This window comes from Protopterus annectens, chromosome 3.part1 (genome assembly GCF_019279795.1).
Source record: "Protopterus annectens isolate FY-2018-M chromosome 3.part1, PAN1.0, whole genome shotgun sequence".
Classification (NCBI taxonomy): domain Eukaryota; kingdom Metazoa; phylum Chordata; order Ceratodontiformes; family Protopteridae; genus Protopterus; species Protopterus annectens.
The window spans coordinates 1,373,321,109-1,373,332,849 of record NC_056732.1 but is presented as its reverse complement, the minus strand read 5'-3'; the positions used below and the strand labels follow the sequence as shown (position 1 = coordinate 1,373,332,849).

Below are 11,741 nucleotides of genomic sequence, written 5' to 3'. Positions count from 1 at the left end.
TTCCTTTAAGATGGCTTGGATGCAGTGGTTTTCCACTTTTTCATGGTCACTGTAAAGTATTTAATCAATGTAGAGTGTTTTTTAAACATCTGTAAGCACTCCTTTAGCCATGAGTGTGGGATGCTGTCAAGTGCTTTTTTGTAATCTATCCATGCCATACATAGATTCTTCCCCTTTTTACAATTCTCCAGTATGACCTTATTTAAGAAGAAATCATCCTTTGTTCCATTTGGCTTTCTTTTGTTACCCTTTTGTTTTCTTGCCGTGATTGAGTTTTCCTCTAAATGACTATAAACTCTATCAGCATCAATTCCAGTATATAGTTTATGGTTGCTATCAAAATCTCAAAGGCTTTTGTTGGAAAATTGTATGGCAGAAGGGCAGTTCACAATGCTGAACTGGAATAATATGAAATAATAATAATAAAGTAAAGCTTGATTTGTTATTATGAGTTTGGTATTAAGAATGGAATGACTGGAGATCTTGGTACAGTGAGGATCGGGGAATTTACCCTTTTCCTCATTGTAGTGCGATCTTGGATTTGGTATATATAATTTGCAGGAAGTGTGGGGTACAAATGTAAACGTACATACAGACTTTGCAAACCGGAAGTCTGGTATGTCAAATGTTATTCATCCTGTTACTGATGTTCAACATTTAGGCTAACTGTTGTTTTTGTTTTTGGAAGTTTAGTTCTTTTGATAGCAAATTATTTTGCCTTTGAGTTTTTGATGGTAAACCATAGCTTGTACATTGTCAGAAGGCAAGTTACTGGTTTAAAGTTTTTAGGATAGCTTGCAGGTTCACTGTTAAGGTGGAGTATCATTTTTCCTGTTGCTAACCAGGTTGATGTGCGTTTTGCGTGAGCATATAAGTAGTTCTTACTCATGGGCAAGTCTTTGTGTAAAGATGTTATTACATTTAGCCAGAAGTTAGGTACTGCATCTGGGACTGGGGTTTTCCATTTAGGAGATTTTCTTAATTTGTTTCAATTTCTCTGGCCATTACTTCATCCCATTTCATAGCCTGTACATTTGAACTTAATACTGTTTCTTTTACTTCTCTCCATTCAGGATATTTGTTATGTTCCACAGGGTCTTCATAGATACTTCTCCAAAGTGTGTCTGCTACTACTTTTTTGGTGGTGTTTCTATTCCTTTTGATTTATTTCCCTATTCTCTATAAAACTTTTTTGGGTCTTCAGTCATTTGCTCATTTTGCATTTTTTCATTTACATTTATCTGCAAGCCCACATTTGCGCTTGTTTCCTGCCTTTCCTATAACTAGTCTAGTCCAGATACAGATTTTCTGTATTCAGAACTGTTTGTAAGCTTATGAGAGGTGCCAATGTCTGCTCTTCAATTTTTCCTTTAGATCTGCTAGTTCTCTCCTCTCCTGCACTTTTACTAGCTTATTAGTCTAGCACTTTACCGTACAAGACTTCTTGTAGCAATTATTTTAGCACACAAAAGTGCTACCAGCACTAAATGTTCTGCAAGGAAACTGCTCCAGTACTTATTATTAATACCGACTCCTCCAGGCATGTCTAAAGGTCAGTTCCTTGTGCTTTTTCCTGTTATGGTGAACTTTGGCATCCTGAGGCAATGTAGCAACTGCCTCATGTACACATACAACCCTCTCCTCTTACCTCCCAACACTCAGACTTTCGAGAGATGCACTTGTATATCCATATTGGAAGCCACACACTCTCCAGCCAAGACCAGAATAGCTTGTCAAGAGGAGAAGTTCAACACTTGCATCACACCACATGGAACACATAGCCCTCCAGAACACACACCAGCACTGCCTTCACAATAAAAATTTACCCAAACAACAGAGACCTCCAAGGCAGAAACGCACTCGACCACCATAACACAACACTAATCACGAGACACAACTCTCCTAAACAGTGTGCTACTCAACAAAAGCCCCTAAGGAAAAACAGCATGCCCAGCACACTAGTCATAGGTGACTCAATAGTGAGGCTCACTAATGTCCCACTCACTAGGTTGAATAAGGAGAAAGTAACAGCCAGCTGCCTGTCAGGTGCCAGGATCCGCCACATAACACATGCACTCAGGTCCCTCAACAACAGGTACAAGTATGACTCTGTCATTGTACATGTGGGTGTGAATGACCTGAGACATACCTCCCTGGACTACATGAAAAGAGACATGGAGGAGCTCTCGGATTATGTAGCCCAGGCGGGTATGACCCTAGCCCTGAGCAGCATCCTACCATCACCCAGAATGATACCACATTTGTTGTTGTTGTTGTTGTGTCTTTCAGCTTTTCCCGGTTAGGGGTCGCCACAGCAGAACTCCGGTCCGCTGATTGGCAGCAGATTTTTATGTGCCAAGTTGCCAGCTTTGACGCACAACCTTCAACGAAGGTACGCCCATTCACGCATGTCTCCACACAGAAGACGTTCTAGCTGAGAATCGAACAGGACAACGTCATACTGTGAGGCGACAACGCTACCGCAGCACCCCCACCGCGGTTCAGAATGATACCACAGTACAAGCAGAAAATGATTGATTTCAACAGTTGATGTGAGGGTCATGCTGCTCAACACTAGAAGTCTAAATCACAAAATGCACTCGCTCGAAGCACTCCTTAAAATGGAGAATATCGACATTTGTGCTGTAACAGAGACCTGGTTCAAGGCAGCAGAAAGCACCCCTGCATTACCAGGCTATAACTCATTCCACACCTTTCGGCCCCAGAACTTGGACTGAAGCTCCAAAGGTGGTGATGTTTCCTTATTCATAAAGGATGTGCACAGCTCCAGACTGGTAGCCCAACATAACGCATCAGAGATGCTTCAGGTGCAGCTAACATTGGGTAAGGCAGTGATTCAGGTCATAGCCTGCTATAGGTCCCCATCCATGTTCCAAGACTCACACTCCCTGTTCCTAACCACCCTGGAGAATATTAGGGTCCAACCTAACACTCATACTGGGCAAATTCAACTACCCCTCCATTAACTGGGAAAACTACTCCTGTACCAATACACTTGCTCAACATTTCCTGGAATTCATTAATTCCATTGCCCTGGACCAGCTCGTTCTTACCCCCACTAGAGGTAGCAACATCCTTGACCTGGTCATTACTAACATGGGTGACCGTTGCTCTACACCAGTAGTCAGCTCCTCCCTGGTTAGATCCGTCCACAAACTAATCACCTTGGAAATCCACATCCCTCCCACCCCCCCCCCCACCCCCCGCAAAGGTAACCACGATGAAAAACTTCTCCAAAGCTAACTTTGGGCTCCTAAAAACAGAGGTTAACTTTGCAGCACCCATGCAAATGGAGAATAGTTGCATGACTGCTGAATCATACACCAATGCACTGTACAAACATGTACACAAATGCATGGATCTTGCCATACCCAATAGAGCCAAGGTGCTCAAATCCAAAAAAAGGAAGCCAATCTGGTGGTCCTCTGCCATAAACAAACCCTACAACAGAAGGAGGAAAGTGATACAGAATAAGGTGAAGTCCCAAGACTGGAAAAACATCCTTATCAGCCTCAACAAAAAGTGGAGATCCCTCATCAAATCATCTAAAGGTAGTTATGAAAACAGAATTGCAGCAGATAGTAAAGACAACCACAGGGCCTTCTATAGTTATGTAAAGATTCTCCATGGCAATCCCCAGATTTGCTCTGAGCTACTGCACAGTGGTACCTCCTATACAGAGCCAACAGATATTGCCAATATACTGGCCGACAGATTCAGTACCAAATTTACCCCCCACCACCAAAGGAGCAGTCATAATACCAGTAGATTGCCAGGCACCCAGTATTACTGCTGCACAGGTTAAAACAGCACTGTCCAAGGCCAAGAATACAGCTTCTGTGAGACATGACATTATTCCTGGCTGTGTTCTACATGAACTACAGACGGAACTGGCACCTCACCTGTGTGCCCTGTTCAATCGCAGGCTCACCTCAGGCTTTGTCCCTACCGAATGGTGCACTGCTACAGTCATCCCTCTCCACAAAGGAGGAACTATCGCACCATTAGCCTGACAAGTCTGATATGCAAAGCTATGGAGCGCATCATCATGGACCTAATAAACAAGGATATAGGGAGTCTCCAAACTCTGGATCCCACACAGTTTGGTTTTGTTAAGGGTAACTCATGCCTGCTCAACCTGGTCGACTTCTTTGAGTCGGTCACTATAGTTTCATAGTATAGTACTAGGCTATCTGCCCTGGGGCATTTGTAAGCCTAGCCATAGTGATGTGGCTTTTGCCACCCCATGAAATGGTACAAAAAATGTACAGAATAAATTTAGAATACTGTGCCTCTGTCTAGTAGTGACACAATGAAGGTCCCCTTATATAATAGAATTAGTTTACTGTGCCCCTGTCTAGCAGTGACACAGATGTGACCCCTGGGGTAAACTTACGATCTCCCATCCACTCATCAAGATTTCTCTTGAAGAGAGTCAGTGCGGGGCTCTGCCTAATATGAACTGGGATCTTGTTCCAAAGCATGGGAAGCCTCTGGGTTATGAATCTATCCCTCCAGCATGTCCTATTCATACTTGTGCCGAGGTTTAAGTCTTTAGCTCTCGTGGTCCTGATGGATTTGGATTTTTTGAGGTGGAGCATGTCCATCAGATCCTGATTGGACATGGCCTTGTACGTCAGGCAGAGATCACCTCTGAGCAGGCGGTATGCTACTGAATAGAGCTGAAGTTTCTTTAGTGTCACTGTGGTCAGAAAGTCCTTCTATGTGGAACATCTCATTACTAAGGGTTTTGCATCCAGAAAGAAAGAAGTCATTGTCTCCCTCTACTCTTCCCTCATTAGGTCATTCATTGAGTACAATGTCCCATTTGGCGTGTACCTCACTAGACACCTGCAACAACTGGAGAGGCAGCAAAAGTACCTCACAAAGAGGATCCTAGGCCTTAAACACTTGTCCTATATGGACAGACTTAAAAAACTCCAACTGTTCTCTGTCTTATATTGCCTACTTAGAGGCGATCTTTGCTTGACTTACAAAGCCATGTCTGACCCCAGCTCTGTTAGAAATGCTACATCTAAAGAAATCCCAGTCCTGCCACACCACATGCTCCAGAGACCTCAACCTCATTACCAGAATCAACAGAACGTGCTGGAGGGACAGGTTCATAACCCAAAGACTGCCCATGCTATGGAATAGACTTCCCATGCATGTCAAACAGAGCACCTCACTGGCCCTCTTCAAGAGAAATATTGATGAGTGGATGGGAAATAGAAAATTCACCCTGGGGATCACTCCAGTGTCTCTACATGACAGAGGCACTTTGAACTAAGGTCGGGTGGCATGATGCCAGGGTAATCCTATGGGCTAGGCTTGCAAAGGCTCCAGGGCCATTAGCCTAGTACACACATATGAACCTATATCTTCTAAGTTTTTCTGCCTGTGCTGATATCCTTTGTTTATTATTTGCAATAGTGTACATTAGATCATGGTCTGTTCTAATGCTGCACATTGCTTTTTTCATGTCTTTCTAAGTGTTTTTATTGATCTGTTCCCCTCTTCTGTATTTTTCAGATAGTGACACTTATTGTCTTGTTTTAGTTTTCTGTATTCAATGCTCCCATTATGGCATTTGATGTCTTCCCTTCCTTTCCCTTATTACCATGTATTTTTGTGGTAAGACTTTCTGTTGTTAGCTTAGTTACACAGTATTATATCCTATTTACTTCTGTTATATCACATAAGGTTCTGTTAATAGTCTTTATTACTGTGTTCATTTGTTTTATCATCTTAACATTTGGGTCTTTATTGACTTTCTGTAGTCTGTTTCTTTCATCGAGCTTAATATGTTTATCCATCTCTATTAAATCAAGCAACATTGTGATCGGTGATGCAGCTGAAGCCAGAGGAACAGCAGCATTAGGTAGGTTCTCCCTCAAGCAACAGGGTATTGAAATGCAAGTTAAAACATATAATCTGAAGGTTACTTCATTGGTAATGCATAACAGGGACTGGCTTTAGTCTGCAGAAGTGCTACTGTTGTATAGCTGCAAAGACCCTGTCCTTTAAGTTTCCCTTAAAACTACCTTCCTCAAAGTATACTACTGTTCTATTTAGTGTATCCTACAACTATAAATTATCTCTACTTGACTCCCAAGTAGACTATTCTCTATCTGTATAGCTAAGCACTTGCTCCTACAGTACTTATCACCTCGATACAGCACTCTTGTTATAGAAAGTACCCCAAAAAAGCAAACCCCATTTCTCGGTCACCCACATCCCCCAGAACCTTTTCTTAAATTTTTCTGTCTATTCCTTCTAGCATGTCGAGGGATCAGTTGCTAATGTCCTCTCCTGCTCAGCTGGTGAACCTGGGAATATTGAGGCAATGTTACAATTGCCTCATGTACACAGACAACCCTCTCCTCCTCCCACAAAACACAAATACATGCGAGAGATGCAACTATACGGCCAAACTGGAGGCTGAGCTCTCTCAACATAGGACTGGCATGACCAGACAGGAGGAGAAGGTAACCACACACACTATAGACCCAGTCTCACATAATACCATCACAACCTCAAATCATACACATAAACACACAAAGACATACTGGGAGGCTCTGATCAAAAATCTACCAAAACAGCAGAGGCCACCAAAGCAGACACCCAAACAACTACCACCTCAGAACACAACACCTGCAACACATAGACCACACAGTCAGAGTGTCAAGCAGTCACAGCCCTTAAGGCCAAACACAATGCCAGACACACTAGTCATTGGTGACTCCATAGTCAGACACACTGATGTCCCGCTCACCAGACTGAGTAAGGAGAAGGTCACAGTAAGCTGCCTGTCGGGTGCTAGAATCCGCCACATAACGCATGCACTCAGGTCTCTCAACAGCAGGTACAAGTATGACTCAATCATTGTCCACGCTGGTGTTAACGACCTGAGACGCACCTCCTTGGACTACATGAAAAGAGACATAGAGGAGCTCTCTGATTATGTAGCCCAAGCAGGTATGACCCTGACCTTGAGCAGTATCCTACCTTCACCAAGAATGATGCCACAATACAGAGATAAGATGATCAGCTTTAACAATTGGCTTAAACTCTGGTGTCATTCAAAGGGGATCCAATGTCTGTCTGCCTGGGATGACATGCTGGACAAGCCACGCTGCTTCGCAAGGGACGGCTTGCACTTGTCACCCTGGGATTCGGATTTTGGCAAAGGCTCTTGCCACCCCATAGTGCCTTTTTAGGCAAGGCTCAAATTCTAAACCTACCACCCTAGAACAAAACAAAGAAAAAAACTTAGGGTAATGCTGCTCAATGCCAGAAGTCTCAACCTCAAGATGCACGCACTCGAGGCCCTTCTCAGTATGGAGAACATCGATGTCTGTGCTGTGACAGAAACCTGGTTCAAGGCTCCTGAGAGCACCCCAGCACTATCAGGTTTTACCTCATATCATGCGTTCCGGCCCCAAAACCCGGACAATACCAAGAAAGGAGGAGGGGTATCCATATTCATCAAGGACACCCACACCTCAAGATTGGTGGCATCGCACGATGCATCGGAAGCCATCCAGGTGCAATTAACCATAGGCAAGACTGCTCTGCAATTTGTAGCATGTTACAGGCCACCCTCGCAAACTCAGGAACCTCATATGGCCTTCCTGAAAACACAGGAGGGGATAAATGCTTCTCCGAACACCATCATACTAGGTGACTTCAACTACCCTAATATAGACTGGGAACACTACTCAAGCCCAAACACTCTAGCCCAAAAGTTCCTGGAATTCATAAACTCAAATGCCATGGAACAACTAGTCACCATCCCCACAAGAGGAGAAAACATACTTGATCTCATCATCACGAACATGGGAGCACAATGTTCAACGCCGGAAGTATACCCCTCACTGGTGAGATCTGATCACAAACTAATCTCGCTGGAGGTCCTCATCCCGCCCCACCCGAAAAGAAAAGACCACAGTAAAGAACTTCTCGAAAGCCGACTTCACACTTCTAAAGACTAGTGTGGTCTCCTTTAAGGCCCCTGAGCCAGCGGTTAACATTACTCAAACCGCTGAATCACTTACAAATGCCTTCTACCAGCACCTGCAGGGCTGCATGGATCAGGCAATCCCAAGCAAAACAAAGACTCTTTGTACCAAAGGCAAGCGTCCAGTCTGGTGGACCCCAGCCATAAACAAACTCTACAACAAAAGGAGAAAGCTACTACAAGATAGAGCAAAATCCTTAAAAGGTAAGACACCACTGATCACTATAAGTAAAAATCTAAGAGCTCTCATAAAATCATCCAAAGCTAATTTTGAGAAAAAAATAGCTAAGGACTCTAAGACAACCATAAGGCATTCTTTAGCTATGTCAGAAACCTAGGAGGAAACTCCCAGATATGCTCAGAATGAGTTCAAAATGATGTGAAGATTACTGATCCTACAGACATTGCCAACATACTGGCTGAAAGGTTCAGTGCAAACTCCCCCCCCCCTCCCCCCCTAAAGGAGAGATATCTATACCAAATGATTGTAGCCCCCCAAACATCTCTAACGCCCAGGTGGGAACTGCTCTCTCCAAGGCAAAGAACACAGCATCCATGGGACCTGATGGTGTCCCGGCTGTGTGCTCCATGAACTCAACGAGGAATTAAACCCACAGTTAGGACAGCTGTTTAATCTTAGTCTCACCTCCGGATACGCACTCCAGGAGTGGCGCAGCGACTGTGGTCCCACTCCACAAAGGCGGTGCCTCCACCGACCCTGGAAATTACCGTCCCATTAGCTTGACAAGCCTTATCTGCAAAGCCATGGAGAGGATCATAATGGATCTCATAAATAAAGACATGGGGAACTTGCAGACTTTGGATCCAACCCAGTTTGGCTTTGTCAAAGGCAGATCATGCCTTCTAAACTTGGTTGACTTTTTTGAAACAGTCACCAAGGCCATTGACGAGGGAAAGGCAGTCCATACAGCCTACCTAGACCTGGCGAAGGCTTTTGATACAATACCTCACTCGGGTATCATTGAAAAACTCATCAACTTAAATGTAAACCCATACATTACAAGATGGGTTGCAAACTGGCTGAGTGACAGAACCCACAGGGTCAGAGTTGCTGGCGCCATGTCAGACTCAAAGCCTGTCACAAGTGGTGTCCCACAGGGCTCAGTCCTGGGCCCACTCTTGTTTGGCATCTACTTTTCTGAAGTACAAGCAAACACAGGAGGGTTATGGCTGACAAAAGTTTGCAGATGACTGCAAACTGGGCACCGTAGTGGAAAACACATCCGACACAGATATCCTTCAGAAGGGTCTCAGAGAAACAGATAACTGGTGCCAGAGCCATGGCCTAAAGTTAAATGCCAAGAAATGCATAGTCATACCCTTCGGGAAAAATAAGGTTACCCCTAGCTACCATATAGGTGGCAATCCCCTGAACACAGAAGAAGTTATTAGGGACCTGGGAACCCAGGTTGACAGTAGCCTTTCATTCGACACTCATATTGCTAAAGTAGTTAGGAAGACCTTCTACATTGCCCACCTTATCATGAAGGGATTCAAATCTAGATCAAGGGAAGTCATAGTCTCCCTATATTCATCACTCATCAGACCAATGATCGAGTACAATGCCCCATTCGGAATGTATCTGACCCGACACTTGCAGCAGCTGGAGAGGCCACAAAAGTTCCTCACCAAAAGGATAAAGGGTCTCAAAAATCTGTCTTATGCTGCCCGACTGAAAGAACACCAGTTATATTCAGTTGCTTACCGCTTGCTCAGAGGTGACCTATGCCTGACATACAAGGCCATGTCAAACCCAGATTTGATGAACATGCTTCATCTCAAAAATCTAGATCCCTCAGAGCCACAAGGGCGGAGACTTAAACCTCGACACGGTTATTAATAGGACGTGCTGGAGGGATAGATTCATCACCCAAAGACTCCCTATGCTGTGGAACAAAATCCCGGTTTATGTGAGGCAGAGCACCTCGCTGGCCTTGTTCAAGAGGAATCTTGACCAATGGATGGGAGATCGCAGATACACCCCAGGGGTTACCTCAGTGTCACTGCTCGACAGAGGCACAGCAAAATAATGGGCATAGTTTCTCCAAACTAAAGGGGTGGCGTAAGCCACAAAACTATGGGCTAGGCTTATAAATGCCCTCGGGCAGATAGCCTAGTATGAACCTATGAACCTTTAAAAAGCTACTTTTATGGTGAATGTCTTATACTGATATCCTTTCTGTAATTTTTGGGTTTGGCATTAATTTATTGAAGACAACAAGATGAGACCAAATTTTGCTGGATATGTTCATGTCAAGAGTGTTTTAAAGAATGTGCTATTTTCATATAGTACTTTTTAAATACATATTTAGTCTCTGTCTGATGACTGTTCTTGAAGCAGTCCTGCAAAGCTTTTCATTCAGTAGTTTCTTTATTATGTACTTTGTATGTCTCCCAGCTGATCTGTTTTGTAATGTCAAGGATATTTGCAACTTGTTGAAAAGAAATGCAATCGTTGAAGAAACAGTGCATCTTCCAGGAGATTCTTTGGTTTTCTGTGCCATGCAGCTTCCCCTATAACACCCTGTTTGTCACTAACCATTGTCAAAGCTATTGCTTTTCAATATGTGATTTGTATTCCGTGGTTATTTATGGTTATTGATTGTTAAAGTGACTGGTTGCTTGCTTTATGTAAACTGGATCAACTTTGTATGGTTTTTCACAGAATGTGAAGTAACAAGACAAAGGGCTTGTATTTTTGACTACCCCTATCAGGTCTACTGATTCCTTTACTTCTCTTTTAGGCAGTACTTCATGGCATGACAGATATCTTGTTAGTGGTGACATGAATATATGCCATTGAAATTAGCCTGGCTTAGGTTTGTATCAGGCTTATTGTCTTATGACAGAAGTTTTGTAATTACTGAAGAGCATTGCTGAGTAATATGCAAACCTTTCAATCCAGTCTTCATTCTGCTGCTGGTTTATCCCATGTTCACCCCAGCAGGCATTACACACTCTGTCAAATGTATCCTAAAACTTTGGTGTGCATTTTTTTTCCAAGTTGGTCCTTGGGTTAATGGTGGCTGTGTGAAGGTGGATGACTTTCACTTCTTCAAGCATTTGTTTTTATTGCCAGGTTTACTGTCTTTGAATGTGTTGTTTACTGATGACCATTATGTTGTGTACTCATGCTTTTAAAGCAAGATGTCTGCTACAGCAAACCAGTACTTCTTGCATGTTTACTTTAAGCACAGACTCTAGCAATATGCATGCCAAGTGACTAACCCTTTCTCTTCTTTCCTCAATTAGAAGTGCATTTGATGAAAAATACAGCAAGCAACTTGTTTATCCCTCACAGTTTTCACTCATGATCTCTAGTGGCACAGATTAATACTGTGCCTTTGCAGCAGCAGCATTAACATAGGAATATGTATTCTTTTCCTATTAGTGTCCCTTTCCCATTTTTAACAAGCTTTCCCATTTGAGAAACACTAACTAAAGAATACCTTAAACTGATTTCACAGACTGATGTAAATGATGACAGTTGTGTTTGTTTAATGTCTTGTCTTCACTCGTTTACCTTTTCGTTTGTTTTCAGGTGGTAAATGCTGTGAATACTAGTCTGTCCTCTGCTATAGGAGAGGAGCTCAGTGTACTGAAGTCAGAGCTCTGGAATGCCATTGATGAAGAGATTAGCCTTTCAGACTGTGTCATTTATAGGTGAGTACATAATTTT

At 43.3% G+C, this 11,741-nt stretch overlaps 1 protein-coding gene across 1 annotated transcript in view; it reads left to right on the top strand.

Moving 5' to 3' along the window:
- MAF1 (MAF1 homolog, negative regulator of RNA polymerase III) overlaps positions 1-11,741 on the top strand; it is an 881,579-nt gene that overhangs the window by 468,688 nt on the left and 401,150 nt on the right. Inside the window, exon 5 of the mRNA XM_044066300.1 lies at positions 11,604-11,725. Coding sequence (XP_043922235.1) covers positions 11,604-11,725 — 122 coding nt within the window. The remainder of the gene's footprint in view (positions 1-11,603; positions 11,726-11,741) is intronic.